The sequence below is a fragment of the Electrophorus electricus genome, chromosome 22 (genome assembly GCF_013358815.1).
Source record: "Electrophorus electricus isolate fEleEle1 chromosome 22, fEleEle1.pri, whole genome shotgun sequence".
Lineage (NCBI taxonomy): Eukaryota > Metazoa > Chordata > Actinopteri > Gymnotiformes > Gymnotidae > Electrophorus > Electrophorus electricus.
The window spans coordinates 3919390-3945303 of record NC_049556.1 but is presented as its reverse complement, the minus strand read 5'-3'; the positions used below and the strand labels follow the sequence as shown (position 1 = coordinate 3945303).

The 25914-nt window shown below is 40.4% G+C and overlaps 2 protein-coding genes across 2 annotated transcripts in view; one reads left to right on the top strand and one right to left on the bottom strand.

Moving 5' to 3' along the window:
* LOC113567517 (NACHT, LRR and PYD domains-containing protein 12-like) overlaps positions 1-25914 on the bottom strand; it is a 218612-nt gene that overhangs the window by 38141 nt on the left and 154557 nt on the right. The window lies entirely within an intron of this gene.
* On the top strand, positions 8562-21464 carry LOC113568609 (NACHT, LRR and PYD domains-containing protein 3-like). The gene is made up of 9 exons (XM_035521482.1): positions 8562-8626; positions 8986-9162; positions 9387-9461; positions 9574-11350; positions 16386-16562; positions 17159-17335; positions 18052-18228; positions 18586-18762; positions 21284-21464. The coding sequence occupies exons 2-9, from the start codon at positions 9048-9050 to the stop codon at positions 21462-21464; spliced, it is 2856 nt and encodes a 951-aa protein (XP_035377375.1). The 5' UTR covers positions 8562-8626; positions 8986-9047.

Sequence of the window (25914 nt, the reverse complement as noted above, 5' to 3'; positions counted from 1 at the left end):
CATTTGAGTAATTTGGGGTTATAATGAGGAAATAACAGTTGCTTTATTTTTAAAATTAAGTTTAGCTTGAATCCTTGCATCTTAAATGAATGCAATGTTAAGATATGTGTGGAAGAAAAACTTTAATATAAACTGTTCAGTCAAAAAACTTCTTTATCAAGATGACCTAATTTTATAGTGTAAGCAAACTTTTACAATATACTTTTACAAACCTTTAGTAAGTAAGCAAACCTTTACACAAACTATTGTACATTCCTCTCCTCACGAAATACATGTACAGGTTTGTTTAAAACATCTGTTTTACTGTTACTCAGACTTTACATGTAAATTATTTTTGACTCAAAATTGGTGTCTAAAGTCCTCAGGTTATCAGTTAATAAAGTTAATTTTGTTAACCAAGACCTACAAAACTCCTTGTGTAGTGCAGGTTCATATAATTCATGTAGTTCAGCTCCAATTAAGATACTTACTGTATTTCTCTCCTGAAGTGATTTCCATTCCTCTGCTGACAAAGTGGATCCACTGAGAGTTTTACTTCCACTTTAAAGCAGAACTAGTTCAGCCTCCAGAGGAGATGAGCAATCTTGGCCGTCAAATTGTTTTTTTCACCAGTAAATCTTTCCTACTGTAACATGGAAGTGAAACTGCACAAGGCATCAGTGCACATGATTGTTAAAGACACACAACAGTTTTTTGTTGTTGAAGATGTGGGTTTTAGGGCATTCGCTCAGTTACTGAACCCTACTTACACTATCTTTGAGAACAAAAACCTTAAAATCTATGATAGAGGTCAGGTATACTGCCCAATGAAAGAAGGCCATTGCTGAGATGAGACAAATTGCTGTGCCAGCCTTACTGCTGATATGTGAACTTCCATGACAATGGATGTATATCTGGCAGGCACTTGTCACTACATTAGTGAAGAAATGAAGCTGTCCACTGATATTTTGTGGATAAGACAAAAATATTTTTGTGGTTTCCTGAAATGCATACAATTGCTCATCTTGCTGAAACCAAGGAACAACTCCTGGTAGTCACAGAGGGGCAGCTAACATGGTAGCCTGTGTGAACCTGTTACATCTGCAGCATATGGCGTTAAACAGTGTTACTTTATTGATGGTAGTTTTGTAGCGACTACTATTTATCATGAGTTTGAATCAGATTGGTTAACTTCTGAACACAGCCACATCCTCAAGAGAGTGGCATATTTATGGAACTGCATTATTTTAGTTTATGTTTATTTTCCCCCCTCTGAATTATACAACGTTGTGATTCAGTTGAATTGCACAGATTTTATGTGATATTAAAGTGGAAAAAAATCTGAAATTATTTATATTGATTTTTTTAATCATAAAAACCTGGCGTAGACTTTTTACATCCACTGTATCTTTGTTCTAATATGTTGCATATGTACAGTATATTTTCTATTCAATAGCTATTTTCAATATTTGAATACTGTCCTTCTTGGGGAAGGAATGTTTCACTCAGCTGTTGAGAAATCTGATAACACTTAAGTGAAGGGCAATGTTTTTTAATCAAATGACATTATGGTGTCATGGCATTTTTTTGCACATTATGACAACTGATTTTGTTGCTCAGTGGTTTTTTTTTTTTTTTGGTGGGTCAGGATGACACAATGTTGAGATTACACAGCTTTCCATTGGGAACTTCAGCAACATGCGTTGAAGTGTCACTTATATTGTCATACCAATGGCATGACATTATATATCATAAAGACACGTTCTCAGCCTCATGTTATTTCACAACATGTAATGAAACATCTTAATGAGCATTGTTGTTGGCAAAGGAAAAAGGAAAGAAGGACGATTGGGGGGGTAAGGAATGAATGAAGGGGAGGAAAATGTGTGTGTGAGAGCCACTGCTGTTGTTAAAGAGCGATTCAGCTAAAGTCATCACAAGTGCAGTGCCCACATGGATTTACTTCTCACTGAATTGTAAGAATCAAATTCTCGTGAATTTTGGACATAGATTGCCCATGTCGTCTCTGTTCTGATGATTTGGTACTCTCTGTTCCTCTTCTGTCCAAGATGTGCCCTTGTTGTGAGATGATTATGCAAGATTTCCCGAACACCAGTAGCAGTTGGCTAATCTCCATCTCCCAACCGAGCATCACTCCTCTCTTTTCCACACCCGCACAAACTGCATCTTGCACCGCTCCCTGCCTCCCATGTTGTCCTCCAACCGCACACATACTTTTCCTTGTCCATTCAGTAAATTATGGCTTCTCTGACTAAAGTCAGAGACTCTGGTCTCTTGATTTGGGTTTGGTCTCCGAGCTCATAGAGAGAAGACTGGACAGAAAGGGATGGCTCTTTAAGAAAGAATTCAAATACAGTGAAATTGGGGTACAAAGGTAGATATTCATGTTTTTGAAAAATAATTACCAACATAGTAATACAAATATACAACATAGTGTGAGCATACATATATGTAAGCATTCTGCTGCAAGAATAATAACGGTCAAAGACATTTGGGTGGCAAGAGATGAACATGTGTTTAATCACATGTCACAAATGTGTATGCTTCTGTCTGGGGATGCTGGGTAATTAAACCATAAATTAGAATCTTGGAGTTTCTAGAAACTAGTGCTTCCCAGCCCCACAGTGGGAGAGTTTTAGAGATATAATTTATGATCTATTTATTAGACAGATTAGTTGTAATCTATAAAGTAATGGCTGGGAGGCTTCAAATTACAATAACATCTCCACTAGTCACAAGTCTGAATCTCATCAACACCAAATACCAGTAAACACCCAATATTTTCTTACATTTAATAATTCACCTTTTGCTTTAGGCCACAGTAGTTAATTCTGATCTGTATCCTCCCACCCCCCCACCCAAGTGAAGTTCATGTAACTTGTCTTGCACTCAGCAAAATCATCCATGATGGACTCCAAGTCCAAATTCCTGTCTCAAGCATTTTCAATAGACAGAACAGCCAAACCATTAAGTGTCTCCTGTCTTCAGAAATAAGGGTCCTGTTTATGAAGCTTTTGTTCTTGAATTTAATTAACATCTTCTTGTAGAAATTGTTCCCTACATACTATGTCACCATTCTTTCGTTCCTCTTTTTCTTAAATCAGGCAGACAAGATATGTCTGTTACTGAATAAGCAGAGTTACAGTTGTTTCATGAACACAAAGGCCTATAACTATTTTATGACTCTCTTAAAATGCTTTGCAGCCCACATGCAACATCATAAATTCCTTCCAAAATCAAGTTTTGTTTATACTCTCTTAATACCAATCTCAACAGATTAGTCATGTAGTTGTGTAACAAATTCTTGAAAACTGTTTAAGCAGCCAAGTAAGCAAATACTATAATATAATGGAAATACTATATGAACCTTTTAACACCGAGTACTACATGAAAATTAAAATTTCCCCCATAAATTTGATAGCTTCCACCAGTACTTCACAGAATACATCAAAATTCATAGTCTCTTCCTACATTAACCTGTAAGGCAGGCTCGAACCCAGGTGGGCTGGGTGAGCAACCACACACTAATGATGGTGGGACTGTGCGCAGAACAGTTAGATCTCGAAACAGGTAAAACAAAAAGAAAACGCCACAGGAAGAATGGCAACCCTGATGCACTGGGGAAAACCAAACGAAAACTTCCCAAACAAAACCAGAAAACAGGGAAGCTTGGGAGAGAGACAGACTCAATAGGGGAGGGGATGTCTAAAAAGACACCCTCACAGGGAAGAAATGAGGTGTAGTATGAGGGCTCACAGACCTCAATACCTGAAATTACCAGATAGGAACTCAGCTCAAAACTTTAGCAAAGACCCAACACTGAGTGACTGGGTCACTGGGCTTATATAAGGTCTAGCCCAGCTGTTGGGCATCAAGGCTGATTAGTAGCGTTGTTGACTCGAGGCCTCCCTCTGGTGGCCAGAGGGGGCTTCAGCCTGGTGTCAACCCTTACATTTTCTAAATATTTACAATAGACTATTTGGATCACAATAAATATACATCATATTTAGTTAACACACTACTGGCCACATGGAAAATAAAATACAGTGTATGTGTGTGTGCAAAAGGATTTCTTGTAGGCCAGTAGAATGTGAGTTTGTCATTGTTATCATGAGTGTGTGTCTCTGCTTATTTTAAGTGTATGCATATGCAGTGCATGCATATCCAGTTGTGTGTGTGTGTGTGTGTGTGTGTGTGTGTGTGTGTGTGTTTGTTTGTTTGTTTGTTTGTTATTATTCTATCCTGGTGGGCATATTGACCTGAATGCAGAGTGACTCATGACTCACTTGGCAGGGCCCCACCAGACACTACAAAACAGTATCAGAACATGCCCCATGCAGTTTTCTAGGAGGCCCCCTGGGGGTAATTTTCATGACAAAAGACTGTGTGTATAGCTATGTGTGGGCAGTGGTAGCTCAGTGGTTAAGGTACTTGCCTTGTAATCAGAAAGTTGCTCGTTTTAAGCCCCGCCACTGTTGGGCCCCTGAGCAAGGCTCTTAACCCTTAATTGCTCAAGCTGTACTCAGTCATAAATTGTAAGCTGCTTTGGATAAAAGCATCAGGTGTAAATGCCCATAGTATTCACACAGAGTACTACAGTCCTCATAAGGTTTGGGAAGTGTGCTTCACTCTCTACTTGTCAAAAAAATATTACAATTTGGGAATATATTTTATCCTTTGTGTATTTTTTGACCAAAGATAGACATAAAATAAAAATAGATTTTCAAATGAATCTTTTGTTGAAAGTACTTAATCAAACTGGTGCCACTTGTTAAAAAAAGCAGAAAGAATAGCCTTGTCATTACCTGCCATTACATTATAACAGGCACCGTAACGTTACGATATGTTAATTAGTTAAGATTAGTTTAATCTTAACTAATCAATATATCACTGGTCAAATGAAGCACAGAGAAGCATCAAGACGACACAGACGATGTAGCATAGCTTTGTTACTTGCAGGACTCTGCATTGTGAGGAGTGCTGGTGTGTGGCTCACAGCTTAACGTTCCCATAAACCAAAGGTCACTGGTATTTTACTTTGTATATTATGGTTAAGAAAAAAGTGGAATTACTATTACACATAAAAATATTCATAGTAATTATGATTAATACATCTAAAAATACATTACAAATCCATTGGAAAGAACTATGTGGGTCCACCCAAAACCTGACTTAATGGTGATTGATGTACGTATGTGTTAACGCATGGTTGGATCGCTCCATAGGTGAAAGAAATCAACACGGGAGCATTACGTTGATATAATTTAACCCCTGCTCTTGAGAGAAAGAGAGATATTTATAACTTAATTAGTTATAGAGCAAAAGATCCATAACATCAGCAAGACAAAGGAGCTGATTGTGGACTGCAGCAAGAAGCAGGAGCGGCACTACCAACCTGTGAGGATCAGTGGAACCGCGGTGGAGAGAGTAGATAGTTTCAGGTACCTTGGAGTTAACATCTCGCAGGACCTGTCCTTGTCCTGCCACACCAACTCCCTGGCAAAGAAGGCTCGTCAGCGTCTTTATCACCTCAGACGCCTAAGAGACTTCAGACTGTCCTCCAAGGTGCTGCGGAACTTCTACACCTGCACTATCGAGAGCATCCTCATGGGGAACATCACAGCCTGGTTTGGGAACAGCACCACGCAGGACAGACAAGCTCTCCAGAGGGTGGTGCGTTCAGCAGGCGCATCACTCATATGGAACTTCCTGACCTGCAGACCATATATTATAAGCAGTGCCAGACCAAGGTCAGGAAGATTGTGAAGGACACCACACATCCCAACAATAGGCTCTTTCTCCCTGTTGAGGTCAGGAAAGCACTTTCGCTCCCTGAAGACCAACACAGAAAGATTGAAGAGGAGCTTCTTCCCACAGGCCATTCGGGTTCTGAATCAGGGCATCTGTATGATGTCCACAATAACATCATTAAGAAAACTGTAAAAACTGTAAATTGTACATTGTATATATGCATATTATACACCCCCTCTTCATTCAAAGTAACATATATCCATTTCCCTGCATCTCTCCTCGGCCATGGACAGAGCAGTTACAAAAAGCATTTCACTGCCAGTTATACCATATGTAACTTTGTAAGTGACAAACTTTGAACTTTGAACGCAATTCTGTAAGTATCATCTCATAGCTAAAACGAGACAGTCATTTCTGTTGATGACATCACAATGTGTATGAAGTCATCGAACCAGCTATTTAAAAAGCGTGACTGCCTAAGTTGTTACCATTACAGACAGAGAGCGCAAGCTGAACACTGCAAAATATAAATTGCATAACTTTTAGGCATAATCCACATATTGGATAAATTGGATAATTAATACAGTTGTTGATTTATTCAATATCAAAGGTAGGCCTAAAAATGTTTCCATACATTGTTTTGATTAAGATAAGTTTAGACAAAGTAATCTGTACTTATAAACTATTTAAATTGTGTTGTTCAGTTTAAGAGAATAGATTAGATTAAGAGAAACAGAAATGTATTTGTATATCAAAGTATATTTGCAAAATGTATTGAGATTCAAAGAATGTTGAATTGATTTTTTTTTTTTTTATCAAGAGACAATTAAAATCGAATTGAATTGATTATGTATGTCTAAATTATTTAGAACTTTTTATGTGTTCTATAATAATAATGGTTTATACACTGCATGGGCAAAAAAAAGGTCACTACCTGGAATTAACTAAGCAAATAGGTAAGAGCCTCCCATTGGATAATTACTGCATGGGTGATTATGTTTCAGCTGGTAACAAATTATTTAACCCTAACTGATGCAGTGAGTAGCTTCTTATTTGTTAAACAACCATGTCAAAAGACACACCCTGTGGTCATGGAAAAGATGTTAATCTGTTTCAAAAGGGTCAAATTATTGGCATGCATCAAGCAGAGAAAACATCTAAGGAGATTTCTGAAACTACTAAAATCGGGTTAAGAACTGTCCAACACATTATTAAAAAGTGGAAGGACAGTGGAGAAACATCATCTTCGAGGAAGGAATGTGCTCAGAAAAAAATCCTGAATGATCATGATCGGCGAGCACTTAAACGTGTGGTGAAATCAAATTGTAGAAAAACAACAGTAGAACACAGGGATGTGTTTAATAGTGAAAGTAAGAGTATTTACACACACACAATGTGAAGGGAACTCAAGGGATTGGGACTAAACAGCTGTGTAGCTGTTTAGCAGTTTCTTCTTGATGAGGTTTGTCAGCAGCACATCTACTGAGGTTGAAGCTGTTACATCACACAATCTCTCATTATTCTGGAAATCTAGAGGAAGTCAACACTCATCCAGACCATCAAAAATAAACATGATTTTGTAAGCATCAGAATCTATGAATTGTAATTGTTTTGAACTGGGGAAAAAATCATGAAGCAGATCCAACAGACTGAACTTTTTCTCCTTTATCAAATTCAGCTCTCTAAAAGGAAATGGAAATATGAAGGAGACATCCTGATTTGCTTTTCCTTCAGCCCAATCCAGAATGAACTTCTGCACAGAGACTGTTTTTCCAATTCCAGCAACTCCTTTGGTGAGCACTCTTCTGATGGATTTGTCTTTAAAGAGGTTGTTGCATTTGATGGGTGTCTCCCATGTTGCTGGTCTCCTGGATGCTGTCTCAATCTCTCACCTCATGTTCATTATTGACTTCTCCATTCCATCCCTTTGTGATATAGAGCTCTGTGTAGATCTCATTTAGAAGGGTTGAGCTTCCATGCTGTGAGATTCCTTCATGAAATTCTTTATATTCCTTCTCCAATTTGTATTTGTGGAATTTGGATTTTTCAATCCATCCTAATAGGAAACACAGAAAACAACAACAACAAATAATTTTACTATAATCGTAACTGTCTATTTAACAAAAAAACAAAAAAAACCTTAAAAAAAAAGTTGTAGCTGCTTTTTTGGTACATTTATGTAGTTATGTGTACTGTGTGCATTGTGTTTGTTTTATGTCACACCATGGTCTGGAATAAATTATATTTGTGTGAGCAAGTTATATGAAGGAATGTCAAACTTGACTTGATAGACATTACTGTCAGTATAAGCAGACATCCAGTAAATTAGGAGCCATGTCTATATTCAGATGTCACCTTCAGTAAATAAGCAGGGATTAGTATATTCAGATGATAATAATTGCTAGCACTGGTAGCAGGAATCTCTGAAGCACCTCCAGTCTGAACTGTGCTGGTGCTGGAACTGGACACTTCCTGAGCTGGAGGAGGGAATATTGGAAAATAAGAACTTGATGATTAAATTAATGATGTTTATTCCTCTGTTCAATCATAATTAAAGAGCCCAGACTCAGTGAGGAGGATTCACATTCATATTCATACATACTGCTACTGTGTCTTACTTTAATGGCTTTTTGGTCCTGCACCATCCTATCTGTTTTTCTGGAATTGCCCTGAGTAAATGTCGTTCATCTCAGTGTTTACATCTGACTTCACCTCACCTCATGTTCAGTAGGATTCACTGTTGACAAACCATTTGACCACTAACGTCACACTTCCTCGTCTGCTAGCTGAACTAGTTCAGTCTGGTTTAAAGAGGAAATAAAACATTCAGTGGATCCATTTTTTGAGCAGAGGAATCACTTTAGGAGAGAAATAAGTAAGTATCCTAATTGGAGCTGGAATATATGAAATATATGAAGCTGCACTAAATGAGGAACAATTCAATTGGTCTCAGCTAAAAAATAAACTATGTTAACTAATAACTTTTGTGTCAAATGCTTCATGGACAGTATCTTAACTAAGACCATGGTTTGTTTACACTGTAAAAATCAAATTCAAGATTTTTTTTAATGGACAGATTACATTAATGTTTTCCTTCCTTGCATATCTCAGTAAGGAAAACAAGATCATTTTAACTGGGTTCAAGATAACAATTTTCCAAAGAAACACTTTGCTCTTTTCTAAGACTAGGTGACAATGTGTGATTGATTGCATGCGTATGTGTTCCCTGTTTAGGTTTCTGTGTCTTCTTACATGTGGGATTGAGAAAATAAAGCTAACGGAAGCAAGTTGTGAAAATGGATGAATTAGTGCAGACCAACATCACAGCTCAGACAGGAGGGAACGTCTGTGCTCCTGTGCTGCATGGGAATCAGATTCACGCACCAGTGACACTGAACATTACATATGGATGTAAGTGATAAATCTGATTGCCCAAAGCAGCATTTTTCAGCAGAGACTGCAGCCAATATTTATTTGTACTCATATATACATATGTGGTATATGAATAGAACAGCCCACAGTTTTCAGTCTGTGAATCCTCCTCACTGATTCTGGGGTTCTTTAATTTCTTTGAACAGAGGAATAAAGATCATTAATTTAATCAAGTTCTGCTTTTCCTATATTGTCTCCTCCAGCGCAGGAAGTGTCCAGTTCCAGTACCAGCACAGTTCAGACTGGAGGTGCTTCAGGGACTCCTGCTCCCAATGAAGGTCAGTTTATACACATCACTACTTATTAATATAAGGTGACATCTGAATACAGCCATCACTGAGCTCATGAAGACATATAATATTAAAATGTTATTTGTTCTTTGTGTTTCAGGATGGTTTGAAAATTCTAAACTCCACAAATCCAAACTGGAAAAGGAGTATAAGGAACTCCATGAAGGACTCCCACAGCATGGAAGCTCAACCCTTCTGAATGAGATCTACACAGAGCTCTACATCACAGAGGGAGGGAGTGGAGAGGTCAATAATGAACACGAGGTGAGACAGATTGAGACAGCATCCAGGAGACCAGCAACACAGGAGACACCCATCAAATGCAACGACCTCTTTAAACATAAACGCATCAGAAGAGTGCTGACTAAAGGTGTTGCTGGAATTGGAAAAACAGTCTCTGTACAGAAGTTCATTCTGGATTGGGCTGAAGGAAGAGCAAATCAGGACGTCCTCTTCATATTTCCACTTCATTTTAGAGAACTGAATTTGATGAAGGAGAAAAATTTCAGTCTGATGGATCTGCTACATATTTTTTTCCCTGAATCAAAACAGTTACAAATAATAGATTCTGATGCTTACAAAATCATGTTGATTTTTGATGGCCTGGATGAGTGTCGACTTCCTCTAGATTTCCAGAACAATGAGAGCTTATGGGATGTAACAGCATCAACCTCAGTGGATGTGCTGCTAACAAACCTCATCAAGGGGAATCTGCTTCAATCTGCTTTCCTCTGGATAACCTCTCGACCAGCAGCAGCCAATCAGATCCCTCCTGGATGTGTTGACCTGGTAACAGAGGTACGAGGGTTCACCGACCCTCAGAAAGAGGAATACTTCAGAAAAAGAATCAGTGATCAGAGCCTGGCCAATAGAATCATCACACACATGAAGTCATCAAGAAGCCTCTACATCATGTGTCACATTCCAGTCTTCTGTTGGATAGCAGCCACTGTTCTAGAGAGAATGTTGGATGAAGCAGAGAGTGGAGAGATCCCCAAGACGCTAACTCAAATGTTCACATACTTCATGATCTTTCAGATCAAACACAAGAACAGCAAGTACCATGGAAAATCTGATACTGACTCTAACGAGACTAGAGAAAGAATTCTGGTATTGGGAAAACTAGCTTTTGAACAGCTAGAAAAGGGCAACCTGATCTTCTATGAGGAAGATCTGAAAGAGTTTGGCATTGATGTCAAAGAAGTGTCACTGTACTCAGGAGTGTGTACCCAAATCTTCAGAGAAGAGTTTAGGCTGCACCTGGGGAAAGCATTCAGCTTTGTACATCTGAGCATTCAGGAGTTTCTGGCTGCTCTTTATGCATTTCTTTCCTTCATCTCCAACAAAACAAATGTGTTGGAACAGCAAACCACTGGATTCCTACGTGGGCTTAAAAGATCAAAAACAATGTCTGACCTTTTTATGAATGCAGTGGACCAGGCCTTACAGAGTAAGAATGGACACCTGGACCTTTTCCTTCGCTTCCTTCTGGGTCTCTCTCTGGAGTCCAATCAGACTCTCTTACGAGGCCTACTGACACAGAAACAAAGTAGCTTTCAGTGCAAAGAGAAAATAGTTAAATACATCAAGAAGAAGATCAGGGAGAATCCCTCTCTAGAGAAATCCATCAATCTGTTCCACTGTCTGAATGAACTCCATGATCATTCTCTAGTGCAGGAAGTCCAAACATATCTGAGCAAAAGAGGCAACAGTCGTCTCTGTGAAGCCAGTCTCTCTCCTGCTCAGTGGTCAGCTCTGGTGTTTGTGTTGCTGAACTCAGAAGAGGAGCTGGATGAGTTTGACCTGAAGAAATATGACCCATCAGAGGAATGTCTACTGAGACTGCTGCCAGTGGTCACAGCATCCAGAAAAGTTGTGTGAGTATTTTCAGTCATAAACGCATTACTGCACTGGGGGTGAGTTTCCCAAAAGCATCATAAGACTAGACACAGAAGCCTAAGTACATTGTTAACGCCAACATAAATTACTGGCAATTAAGCATTCTCAAAAGTTGTATTAAAATAAATGACATTAAAATAAAACAAATCTTCTTTTATTGAATTCATGGTAATAATTTAGACCCTTGTTCATTGGGTAAGATTTAGTGGGCAAGATAAACTTATACTGAAGGTGTTGCATACTGTCTCAATGAGCAACTGTTTGGCCAGTAGCTCCAATTTTGCATTTTCTGGGCAGCAGTGGCCTACAGGTAATAGAAGTTGGCTTGGGACTGAAAGGTTGGCAGTTCAGAGTATTTTCATTCTAAAACACATAACTACACTGAGAGTGAGTTTCCCAAAAGCATCATAAGACTAAATAGAAAAGCATAGTAAGGTTGAATTCATTGTTAATTCTGACATAAATGACACTATAAATTCTCAAAGTTGTATTAAAATAGATTACAGGTCTTCTTTTAGTGTTTGTTTAGTGAATACATGGTAATATTTTACACTCCCATTGTTCAGTGGGTAAGATAACTGATATTGAAGCTGTTTGCATCTAAAAGAGTGAATTGTTTGGCCAGTAGCTCCAATTTGGCTTTTTCATTTTCATTTTTGATTCTTGATCAAATTATGTCGAGTTTGATATTGCGGAGCTGTATGTGGGGTGGGGCATCCTCTAGTGGAAGGTTTTACTCCTGTATTTGTCCAAGAACATGGGTTTGAGAAACATTGTAAATTTGAATAGTTAAAAATGCATGTTTTTGCTGAAGTCATAACACTTCTTGAAGGAAAGTTTCTTTTGATAAATTTCTTCTGATAAGCCAGTCCTTTTAGCTGGTTCTGATAAGTGGGTCCTTGTGGGTGTTGTTAGGGTCAGTCAGAGGGCAGAACTGCAGAAGGGAGGGTGAATGGTCATTCATATTCATACATATATATATATTCATACATATACCATTCACCCATGCACTTTGCCTGCACAGCTAATGAAGGACCTCTGTCTGAAACATCATGACATCTTGTGTATCTAGAAACTGTGTAAGAATGTAAGTTTATTTCTGCAGAAGGTCTACTATGTTCTCCCTGTGTCTGTGTGGGTTTCCTCTGGGATTTCAAGTTTCAAGTTCAAGTTCGGTTTATTTGTCACGTACATAATCATACACGGTATAACTCGCAGTGAAATGGTTTTGTGAGTGCTCTGTCCAAACTGAGGAAAGAAACAGGGGTGTATAAGGAAATATGTATATACAAAAATACAAAAAATATATATAACAATATATTTATAATATGTATATATACACAATGTACAATGCGTATATGGACGTATGTGTATGTACACAATGTACAATTCCAGTTTACAAATATACAGATATACAGATTTAAAGTCACATGGTGGTGGTGGTCCCCACAGTTTATCAGTTGCCCTGAATTTGAGAAGGGCACTATTTAAATTATTATAACCACTAGTAATAGTGTCCAAGCTAGTATCAGAATATACCCCCTCATAACCAGAGCACACACTTCTTCTATATATTATATACTATATACTTCTACTATATTCTATATATGTCTTGTATATTCTGCATTTTTAAGCAATAACTGTTACCCTCCCCCAGGGGTTTATAGGTTGTTGTTTATTGGCAAGTTGCACAGCTGTAGAGTGCGTAAGCTTTATAAATGCATTTCAATGTACAACTGTCTCTGACTTTCTGTTACAAATTAACTTGAAACTTCCAGCTTCCTGTGTTTTGTGTGCAAGCTAATGATGTGTGTGGCTGCATTTGTTTAAGTGTGTTTCTATGTACACGGGAGGTCGCGCGCTGCACAGATCAATCGGTGGCCGCTCTGCAGGACGCTCTGGATGACGCGGACTGGGACATGTTCCGGCGCAGCACTGATGATGTCAGCGAGTTTACGGAGGCAGTAGTGCGGTTTACTGGGAAACTGGTGGACGACACGATCCCAAGAATCACCATCAAGAAGTTTTCCAACCAGAAGCCCTGGGTGGACAGAACTATCCGCGAGGCTCTGAACTCTCGCACTGCTGCCTTCCACGCAGGGATCATCAGCGGGAACATGAACGAGTACAAGTCTGCAGCATACGGAGTGCGCAGGGCGGTGAGGGAGGCGAAGCGGCGCTACGGGAGGAAACTAGAGACACAGTTCCAGCAGAGTGGCTCTAGATCCCTGTGGCAGGGACTACGGACGATCACCGACTACAGGAACCCACCCTCCGGACTGATGAGTGCGGACGAGTCTCTGGCGAACGAGCTGAACACATTCTTCGCTCGCTTCGAGGCTACATCTAGCAGCGCTAATGGTGCTATCGGCGCATCGCCCTCTCATCATCATCATCACGGAGAGTGACGTGAGGAGTGTTTAAAAGGGGAGAATTCCATGAAGGCGGCGGGACCAGACGCTATCTGCGGGAGAGTCCTCAAAGCCTGCGCAGATCAGCTAGCCCCGGTATTCACCGGCATCTTCAATCTCTCCCTGACGCTCGGTATCGTCCCGTCCAGCTTCAAGCGATCCACCATCGTCCCCGTCCCGAAGAAACCTCGACCCTCCGGCCTCAATGACTACTGCCCTGTTGCTCTCACATCAGTCGTGATGAAGTGCTTTGAAAAGCTAGTCAGAGACTTCATCACATCTTCACTGCCAGCCTCCATGGACCCACTGCAGTTTGCATACTGCCACAACCGCTCCACTGATGATGTAATTGCACATCTGCTTCACACCATGCTGAGCTACCTGGACAAAGGAAGGGGTAATTATGTTAAAATGCTCTTTGTTGACTACAGTTCAGCATTTAACACTATCATCCCCTCCCTACTCACTACTAAGTTGTAGGATCTAGGACTGCATACATCCCTGTGCGACTGGATCTCCAACTTCCTAACAGACAGACCACAATCAGTATGGGTAGGCAACTGTGCCTCATCCACCCTCACCCTCAGAACTGGAGCTCCTCAGGGTTGTGTCCTAAGCCCCCTGCTTTACTCATTGTACACCTACGACTGCACAGCCACGTCCAGCTCCACCATCATTGTCAAGTTTGCTGACGACACCGCTGTCATGGGCCTGATCTCAGACAACGATGAGAGGGCCTACCTGGAGGAGATTAAACACCTGGAAAACTGGTGCCAGGAAAATAATCTCCTCCTAAACATCAGTAAGACAAAGGAGCTGATCGTGGATTGCAGGAAGAAGCAGGAGCAGCACTACCAACCTGTGAGGATCAGTGGAACCACGGTGGAGAGAGTAGATAGTTTCAGGTACCTTGGAGTTAACATCTCGCAGGACCTGTCCTGGTCCCGCCATACCAACTCCCTGGCAAAGAAGGCTAGTCAGCGTCTTTACCACCTCAGACGCCTAAGAGACTTCAGACTGCCCTCCAAGGTACTGCGGAACTTCTACACCTGCACTATCGAGAGCATCCTCACAGGGAACATCACAGTCTGGTTTGGGAACAGCACCAAGCAGGACAGACAAGCACTCCAAAGGGTGGTGCATTCAGCAGAGCGCATCACTCATACAGAACTTACTGACCTACAGCCCATCTACTACAAGCGGTGCCAGACCAAGGCCAGGAGGATTGTGAAGGACCCCACCCATCCCAACAATAGGCTCTTCTCTCTGTTGAGGTCAGGGAAGTGCTTTCGCTCCCTGAAGACCAAGACAGAGAGACTGAAGAGGAGCTTCTTCCCACAGGCCATTCGGGCCCTGAATCAGGGAAACTGATAAACTGTTGGGACCACCACTACCATATAACATATAACTGTAAATATGTTCAATTACCACCAAGTAACATATAACTGTAAATATGTTCAATTACAAGATGGAACTGTACATTGTGTACATACATATATACATATCCATATATACATTGTACATTGTGTATATAAACATAATATACATATATTGTACATAAATTGTTAATATATTTTTGTATAAATATAGATATATATTTCTCTATGCACCCCTGTTTTTCTTTTTCCTCAGTTTGGACAGAGCACTCTCAACCATTTCACTGCGAGTTATACTGTGTATGACTATGTATGTGACAAATAAACCAAACTTGAAACTTGTGTGCATGTGTGTTTGTATGCACTGTAAGCACAAGGGGTTTTTATCCTTCTCTCTGCAGGCTGTCTGACTGCAGTATAACAGGGGAAGGCTGTTTTGCTCTGGTTTCAGCTCTGAGGTCAAACCCCTCATCACACCTGAGAGAGCTGAATCTGAACCTCAATAAACCAGGAGACTCGGGAGTGAAGCAGCTCTCTGCTCTACTGGAGGATCCACACTGTAAACTGGAGAACCTAAAGTGAGTTGCTGACTGTCTCGTTACACACGCACATCACTGTATCTTTCCCCCACCCACAAACATGGTGTTCCTCTCTCTGTCACACACAGATACATGTACACACAAACGTTATTAACACAAACACACACATGTCTCTGTGTCATAGTGTGTGGTTGTGTGTCGCAAATATTTTGTCATTTGTGCAGCTGTATGTCTGCCTGTGCATGTGAGAGACATTGTGTGTGCATCTGCTTGTACGAATGTGTACGTGCATCTGTGCGCATGTATGTTTTTGCGTGTTCTGTATGTGTTTGTGTGCGTGGGTGTGGGTCATAGTGTATGTTTTTGTGTGTGTGGTTGGTTGTGTGTTGCTTGTGTATGCATGCCTATACATGTTTGTGTCTGTGTACACATGTGCATGTGAGTAATGTGTGTCCATTTTTGTTTGCGTGTGTGTGTGTGTGTGTGTGTGTGTGTGTGTGTGTGTGTGGACATGCAGTGCAGTGGTGAGACAAAGATGAACACTTTTACAGTATGTGTATGAGAGAAAGATGCATATCATGATGCATATTTCTGTATTTGGGTGTGTATGTTTTACACACACACACACATACAAACAAAAATGCAAGTGTTGGGCTGTAAGTGTGAGGAATTGTTCTGTTTCTGCAGCCTGGAACACTGCAGTATAACAGAAAAAGGCTGTGCTGCTCTGGCTTCAGCTCTGAGATCAAACCCCTCATCACACCTGAGAGAGCTGAATCTGAGCTACAATAAACCAGGAGACTCAGGAGTGAAGCAGCTCTCTGCTCTACTGGAGGATCCACACTGTAAACTGGAGAAATTACAGTGAGTTACTGACTCACTGTATGTCACTCTCTCACACACACACACACACACACACACACACACACACACACACACACACACACACACACACACGCCATCATTGTATTGTTCTCACACATAGTATCAGAATAACATGGTATCAGTCTGTCACACAATCACATACACACACACACACACACACACACACACACACACACACATAATATAAAGGGAGAAATTATTTTATACCACTTTCACCGAAACTAGAAATATACAAACAACAAAAAACAAAAATGTTGTGTGTGTGCGTGCGCACGAATTGTAGCTTATATTTTGTGGTTGTGTGTGTGTGCGCCTGGATGTCTTTGTGTCTGTGTGCACAAGTGTGTGTGATTGCTGTCTATTCCTGTATTTTTGTGCTCATGGTAATGTATCTGGGTGACATTGTCTTTGCATGTGTTTGCATATGAAAGTGAGCATGTGTGTCTTTGCATTTTTGTTTGTGTGTGTGCCTGTGTGTTAGTGTATTTGTGTGTGAGAGTGTGTTAGTGTGTGTATGATGTGTGTATCTGTGTAGAATCTGTAAGTGTGAGGAGTTTTTCTCCTTCTCGCTTCAGGTTGTATGACTGCAGTATTACAGAGGAGGGCTGTGCTGCTCTGGCTTCAGCTCTGAGGTCAAACCCCTCATCACACCTGAAAGAGCTGAATGTGAAACACAATAAACCAGGAGACTCAGGAGTGAAGCAGCTCTCTGCTCTACTGGAGGATCCACACTGTAAACTGAAAATACTACAGTGAGTTACTAACTCATTACACACGCACATCACTGTATCTTTCCCCCACACACAAACACATTATGGTGTTTCTCTTTCTGTCACAAACAGACACACATGTACACACAAATGTTAACACAAACCCACACATACAAATGCACATGCGCCCACACACATGTATGTTTGTCGTATTATTTCTTTACACACATGCACACACATACACACCATCACTGCATGCATGTCTGTTTCCCTGAGCAGGTGTAGATTGTATTTGTGTTTGCCTGTATGTTGAGCTGTAAGTGCGAGAAGTTTTTCACCTTCTCTCTGTAGGCTGTCTTACTGCAGTATTAGAGAGGAAGGCTGTGCTGCTTTGGCTTCAGCTCTGAGGTCAAACCCCTCATCACACCTGAGAGAGCTGAATCTGAACTACAGTAAACCAGGAGACTCAGGAGTGAAGCAGCTCTCTGCTCTACTGGAGGATTCACACTGTAAACTGGAGAAGCTTGAGTGAGTTACTGACTTAGTATTTCTTTACACACACGTGCACACACACACCATAATTGTATTAGTTTCAAAAACACAAACACAGACATAAGTGTTCCTCTCTCTCACACAGAGATGGGTACACACATAAATTGTATAATTTCTTTCACAAGACCTTTGTTTGTGTGCTTGTATTTGTGTTTGCCTGTGTTTTGAGCTGTAAGTATAAGGGGTTTTTCTCTTCCTCTCTGTAGGCTGTCTTACTGCAATATTAGAGAGGAAGGCTGTGCTGCTCTGGCTTCAGCTCTGAGGTCAAACCCCTCATCACACCTGAGAGAGCTGAATCTGAACTACAATAAACCAGGAGACTCAGGAGTGAAGCAGCTCTCTGCTCTACTGGAGGATCCACACTGTAAACTGGAGAAACTAGAGTGAGTTACTGAATCACCGTGTGTCTCACACACACACACACACACACACACACACACACACACACACACACACACACACACAAAAGCATTTGCACAAACAAGAGTGTTTGCACATTACTGTATCTTCTCTCTAACACATACAAACCCACATATTGTAAAGGTCTTCCTCTCTTTCTCTCACACATGCACGCACACTTGCACAAACACAGGAATCAACAGCACTCGCACACAAATACAAAAACGCAATGACGTACACATGTCATCACAAATCGTTGTCTCACATAGGTGTGAGAGTGAGGGTGTGTGTATGTGTTGAGCTGTGAGTGTGAGGAGTTTTTTTTTCCCTTCTCTCTGTAGGCTGTCTTGGTGCAGTATTAAAGAGGAAGACTGCGCTGTTTTGGCTTCAGCTGTGAGGTCAAACCCCTCATCACACCTGAGAGAGCTGAATCTGAACCACAATAAAGCAGGAGACTCAGGAGTGAAGCAGTTCTCTGCTATACTAGAGGAACCACACTGTAAACTGGAAATACTAGAGTAAGTTATTGAATTACTGTCTCTTTATACACACCCACACACCATCACTGTATCTTTCTCACACACACAAACAAACCCTCTGTCATGCCTACACATATACATTAATTAATTGTATTTTTTTTTTTATAAATAAACACATACAAGTGCACATGCATTCACACAGAATACACACAAACAACAAAAAATTACAAAATTGACTAACTCAGGGGTTGTGTGTATGTCTGTGTATGTTAGAGGGAGAAAATTTGTGTCTGTTTGTGTTTGTACATCATAGATTGCGTTTGTGTACAAAAGATACTTTATTTGTCGTGTGAGTGTGTGCCTGTCTGTTTGCCTGTGTGTGTGTGTGTATGTATGTGTGTATGTCTGTGTTTGTGTGCTGCATGCATTCAATTGTGTATGTGTGTGCGTGTGTCTGTAGCACCAAATATGACTGTCAGTCTGATATTTGTTGATTCTTGAGAGTTCTGTGGCATTGAGATTGTGTTTGTAAATAACATTTGTAGGCTGTGTAATAGATATATTCATTTTTGTGTGTTTCTATGATGGAGAGACACAATGGAACTGTCTGTCTCCCTCTTTGTGTGTGTGTTTGAGTTCTCTAATGTCATAATTTCTCTTTTGCTCACTGTATGACTGTTTTTCAATAGACCAACGAGTGTGTGTCTCTGTGTGTTTCGTGGTAGTGTTTGCCAGTGTCTGCCTGTGTATGTGAGAAACATTGCATGTGTGTACACATGTGCTTGTGTGTGTGTTTGGGGTGGGGTGAGGGTGCATGGGCATGTGTGTATTTGCGAGAGAGAGATGAACAGTGTTTGTATGTCTGAGAGAGAAAGACGGTGTGTGTATGTGTAGTGGAGAACTGCAGACCCCCTTTCTTCTCGATTGCACTTTGACTAAACCCCACAACACCCATCCTGGATGACCACATCATAAGAGACAGAGCACACATGGCTCAAGTCTGAGCCGCACCACCATTATCAGGTTTTAAATTTTAAACAAATATTTATGACTCCTGCAAGGACAGACAGGCCAACTTTCCTGGTTCCCTGGCCTCTCCTGATGAGCTCAGGTGCTGTAAAATCACACTTGGACTTTGTAGATTTTCAAGTTTAGATGCTTATTAAAACTCTATATTCCTGAATGACTACTGAATCCTAACGTTTCCCAAAGGACATAACTTTTCATGGGCATTATAACAATGCCAAATTCGACACTTTCTATTGAAGAATCAATAATTACATATTTGACTGTTTTAAGCTGTGGACCCACAGTGACATCCACTGACTAACGGGATTCTCAACATGAACAAGTAGAATGTGCACTAACTCATTATAAAATAGCTTGTGGTGCATAAAACATTTGGAATTGCACTTAATCTCAATCAAAATCCAATTAGTCATTGCAATCATCAAATTGTTATCTGTTGTCTCCCTCTATCTAAACATATTGTTTCTTTGTTTTCAAGCTGAATTATGCAATGTATTAATGTCACAAGACAATTTTCCTACTTCAGGACATGTCCATGATCTTCTAGTATATATGTAGTAATGTTTGTATATTTTATTAAAACGTTGTTGCCTCCTCAACCTAGCTAAAGCAAAAATGAGGAAGTCTACCTTAGTCATAGACGCAAAATTAGCTCTGACATTTTGATAGACGCAGAGTGAGACGCGGGTGTTCAAAAAAACGAAAAGATTTTAATAAGGATAATACAAAAAAAAAAAAAAACAACACCAAGAATTGTTAAGAAGCATAAGCACGAAAAGGGATTCTTGATGAGCGGGCATGGCAGACGACTCATAAATTCAAAGCACTAGAGTGAGGCACCTGTGGGATTTAAATATGTAAACAGACACGTGAAAGTTGAAGGGAATATCTAATAATGAGGTGATTGTGATCAGGCAAGTGAATGGGCGTGATCACTGGTGGATGGTTGGCTAATTGGTGATGTAAGTACAACTATAATATTTATCTAGTGTCCCATGATAATCTGTGTTTTCTGTCTTGCATGTCTTTAGGGAAGTGTATAACCATTTTTCCTTATATATTGTGGTTGTTGCTTTATTACTTTCTTTTATTTGTAATTTAAAAAATTATCTTGGTGTTATCTAAGGAATCTTACGTCTTAGTGTAGGACTGATTCATTTTGCTTGGGTTAAGTGCTTAGAGTTCTGGATTTATGGTTTTATTCATTTTTTTTTTCATTTTGGTTCTTTATTCTAATAATTGGTCAGTTTCCTAGACCCGAGACACATCTGTTTCTCACATTTACTGTATCTCTTAATGCTTAGATTTTCTTGATATTGATTTCATTAATAATCTTTGTATTTAGAAATGCATTCTAAATAAAAATTAATAGGTCACTGCCTACATTTTGAACTCTTTTTCAGAATGAGACTGATATTGTACTGATTAGGCTTTTGTAATTAATATTCAGTAGTAATTAATAATTTCCCTATATTTAGGATGTTGCTCCAGTTGTCAATAATTTACCAGTTTAAACTCCTTTTCTCTGCAGGTTGGAATGCTGCAGTATTCCAGAGGAAGGCTGTGCTGCTCTGGTTTCAGCTCTGAGGTCAAACTCCTCTTCACGCCTGAGAGAGCTGAATCTGAACCGCAATGAACCAGGAGACTCAGGAGTGAAGCAGCTCTCTGCTCTATTGGAGGATCCACACTGTAAACTGGAGAAACTACAGTGAGCACCTGGCTCACGCACACACACATGCGCACACACACACCACACACACACCCAAAATCACCATCACTAGCCTGTCTCATGCATACAAAGACTTATTGTAATGGTGTTCTTCTGTCTCTCATACATACACACATGCACGTGCCCACATGCACATACACACAGTAGCCAGTGAGACATCATTTGATACCACTTACACCAAAACCTGAAACAAACAACAAAAACTATAACAAACATCAAAGTGAATTATGAATCAGGGAAAGGGAGTGCGTGCGTGCTATATGTTTGTGTGCATGTTGAGCTGTGAGTTTTAGTTTTTTTCTCTCGGCAGGCTGTGTGGCATCAGTATATCAGAGGAAGGCTGTGCTGCTCTGGCTTCAGCTCTGAGATCAAACCCCTCATCACACCTGAGAGAGCTGAATCTGAACCTCAACAAACCAGGAATTTCAGGAGTGAAGCAGCTCTCTGCTCTACTGGAGGATCGACACTGTAAACTGGAGAAACTAGAGTGAGTTACTGACTTACCCTGTCTTTATACACACACAAAAACACACATACAGAGTCACTATCCTTCTGTCTCACACTCACACAGACAATTTCTCTGACATCACTACCCATAGCCCCTTCACTAACTCATTCTTCTCTCTCTCTCTCTCTCTCTCTCTCTCACTCACACACACACACACACACACACACACACACACACAATTACTATTTCCAACTTTCTCTCTCTCACACAGCCACTGAATTAATCAGATTTCTCACTCACTTGCTCAGTCGGTTGCTGTCTCTGTTTACACACATACATTATCTCTGCCTCTCTCTCTATCATCAACATAAATAAACACACACACACGCGTGCACACACACAAAACATGTTTGTGGTGTTTAGTGAATCGTGGTGCAGTTTCACTTCTAAGTGAGTGTGTGTGTGTGTGTGTGTGTGTGTGTGTGGAAGAGACTGTGTGTATGTGTGCACATGTGTTTACGCAAATGTGTGTGTACATTGTGGGTTAGACATTTTGTGTGTTCATGCTTGTGGGTGTATGTGTATGCGTGCACCTGGATGCTTGTTGAGCTGTAAGTGTGAGGTGTTGTTCTCCTCCTCTCTGTAGGCTGTCTTACTGCAATATTACAGAGGAAGGCTGTGCTATTCTGGCTTCAGCTCTGAGGTCAAACCCCTCATCACACCTGAGAGAGCTGAATCTGAACCACAATGAACCAGGAGACTCAGGAGTGAAGCAGCTCTCTGCTCTACTGGAGGATCCACACTGTACACTGGAGAAGCTAAAGTGAATTTTCTCTCACGCAAACTCATCACCGTATGCGTTTCTTTCACACTTCACATCTGTATATTACTCACACATGTGCACACTCTCTTTATCATGCTGTCGTTCTTTGGTTCACACGCACAAACAGGATATTTCTTTTTCGATTTGTAGTTTGTGTGAGAGAGATGTGTTTCACATATAAATATAATAGCTATTATGCCTTTAGCTTATGACACTACCACTTTCTGCTAAGTTTGGCAGCTTTTGGACCCATAAATCAGGAAATAAGGTCACAAAATTATTTTTAGATAATTGTAATTTCAAAATAATGAGTACAAAATACAGAAAAAAATACAAATGTGTACAAAACACAAATATGTACATTTTCTGGCAAAAGAAGAGAAAGATCATGTGTAGCCATATCCAGTGTTGCTATGTATATGCACGCACAAGCACACATATAAACACTTATGCATACATATAAGTACACACACACAAATATACCTGTATATACCTAATTACATCAGTCTACAAGATCAAAGCATTGTAAATGAATATACTCTTAAAAATAACAAGCAGTGTTTTCCAATCTGTTCCCTACACCAGCCATTGTGCAGATACAATTTGGTATAAACTGATATTGATAAATATAAAAAGAATGAAGGTAACTGGTGCATGGCAAACACTGATTCAGACAGACATAAAAAGCATGGAAAATAAAGAAAAAGTGTGTGTGTGTAGTCTGATGGCTGAGTGTGTGTTCATTTTTGTCCTATTCTTTGTCTTGCAGCATCTGGACACCACGCTGAGCTGATCTGAGTCTCACGTGGAGAAGAAGATGACCAAAGGCATACACACATATATCTCTGTACAAATGATTTTCCATGGAGAATGTGGATATGGCTGCCGCACAGGAGTGTGTGTCCTCCACAGGTCTTCCATCACCTGGACACCACACGCCTGACCTGGACAACATGTACTTGACTTGCACACAACACACCTGGCTTGGCTACCACACCTCTGCCCTGCACACAACACACCTGACCTGATCTAAAACTGCTGTTCTCTGGTGCTCATTAGTATGAAGTTTACAGAGATCATTAAAATTAAACCTAGATATGTTAAAGTTTAATTGTACAGTTTTCCACTTTTCCCAAATTATCTCTTGGATAACTAATTACTTAGTTCCTTTGAATATGAAACAGTATTAGTAATGTGGATAATGGAAATATTTGGACAGTGTAGTTACAAAGTGGTCTGAAGCAAATAAATAAAGATACTTGCTAGCCATATTAGCCTCGTAGCTCCAGTGCAAAAATAACAACAAAAGGTTGGACTGCATTTGCACAAAACTCAGGGGAGTACCCTGTGAATGTTACACATACTGTATCATATAACCAAAGATCAAGGATGTTACACTTACTACTGTATCATATAAGCAGAGCTCACAGAGCAGCATCCAGTGGATGTCACACTTACTACTGTATCACATAAGCAGCAGTGAACCCATAATAGAAGAACTTTGGGAAAGACCACAACCGCACCTTTAATATTGAGTGTGCGGTTGTGTGTGAGAGCCTTTCCCTTATGGACACTGTGTGTCTGTTCAAAGTCGAAATATTCACCATTGTTCAGAGGTTCAATACACATCACATTACATTCGCAAATGTATTTTATGATGCTGTAGTCAGGCAGTGTGTTCATGTGTTTTGGGGAGTGGATTTGGACTGAGAGCTGAAGGTAGGGGGTGGGACTTTTTGGTAGGATTTTGAAAAAAAAAAGTAGCTTACACTTGTTTTCTACAAAAATGATGTTCAGCTTTAAAGATAAATCTGTAGAATCCATAAATATATGGAAAAAGTTGGATAAATGTAAGATATATTTAAATGCTTGGGTTTTTATCGATATTTTAAGAGATATATAGATATTTGGTCCTTCACTTAAAGAAATTGAGGAGGGTTTTCTTCACACGCCTCCTATGGAGCTTTCTGAAGGCGCACGTAACGGCCCGAGAGCAGCAGGGCAAGGGAAAGAACGCAGACGCCTCCCTCGACGTCGCCGAACATGCGCTGCGGATAAATACGGAATAACGCGGATAAACAATAAACACGGGCGACACTCGCACAGTACCGACCAGTGGAATGTGATGAAACCACAGTTCACAGGACCATCGAGCACGAGTAGTGACCAATGATCACGGACACCTTCTCTACTGACACAGGGGTTTAAATGCATGCACAAATGACACGCGTGGCGAGGGGCGGGTGTGTTGGAATGCAGCGACGACAAGGAGGCGTTTTTACAAACACGAAGGCAGTCGCAGTGAAAACAGTCAACAAATACGACTCCCACGTGGCGGGCCATACCACTTGATATGTGGAAAGGGGAGCGTAGCGTTACAGCGCACAATTATGGCCTTATACGAAGATGCTTTTGAATTTACATGAATGAAAAAGACACTATATGAAAATGTCAGATTTAGTGATGGATTATGAGTTGTACATGAGTGTCTATGTGGGTGGGTCCATTTATTTGTAGTTCTGATTCTGCACATTTTGACTGATTATTAATCAACTTGAATGAGCATTAGGAACAGGAAGCTGAGGGTAGGTCACTATTTATCAGTTCTAAAAAAACAAACAAACAGTTATCACTCATGTCACCAGCACTTCCTCTGCCTCCTACACAGCTGAAGTAGAATAGAAACCAGGCCACAACAGTCAGTTCCTCTGTTTTTGGTATTTCTGGTCGGCGTGTATGTCTATGGTGTCTCGAGGGGATGGATGGTTGGAGAATCTATTGCTTCTGCAGAGCCTTTGTTGTTTTTGAGAACACGAGGTACATAATGATGAGTGTTGGATGGTAACTGTTGGTTTTATGCATTAGTTTGATGCCCCATTTACTCCTGAACTGCCTGTACAGAGATGCCTCTTGTGGCACTCAGTGCTACTGCATTTTACAGCCTCCTGTTTGCCCTTCTCAGGAGTTCAGCTCTGACTTCAGTACTCAGTACAGTTTCACTGTACAACTGAGAAAAGCAGCAAAAGCAGAGATCTAAATATTTGTTTACAACTTGGAATCTATTTGAACCACACACACACAAACACATGCGTGCGTGCATGCGCACAAACACACACACACACACACACACACACACAGTGTTTCATTGGGTACTGTAAGAGC

Bases quoted from the DNA above. Each gene is read 5' to 3' on its own strand.
- LOC113568609 (XM_035521482.1), top strand. From the start codon at position 9,048: ATGGATGAATTAGTGCAGACCAACATCACAGCTCAGACAGGAGGGAAC. The intron at 11,351-16,385 runs GTGAGTATTTTC...CTGTTTCTGCAG, and splicing joins ACAGCATCCAGAAAAGTTGT to CCTGGAACACTGCAGTATAA. The intron at 16,563-17,158 runs GTGAGTTACTGA...TTCTCGCTTCAG, and splicing joins TGTAAACTGGAGAAATTACA to GTTGTATGACTGCAGTATTA.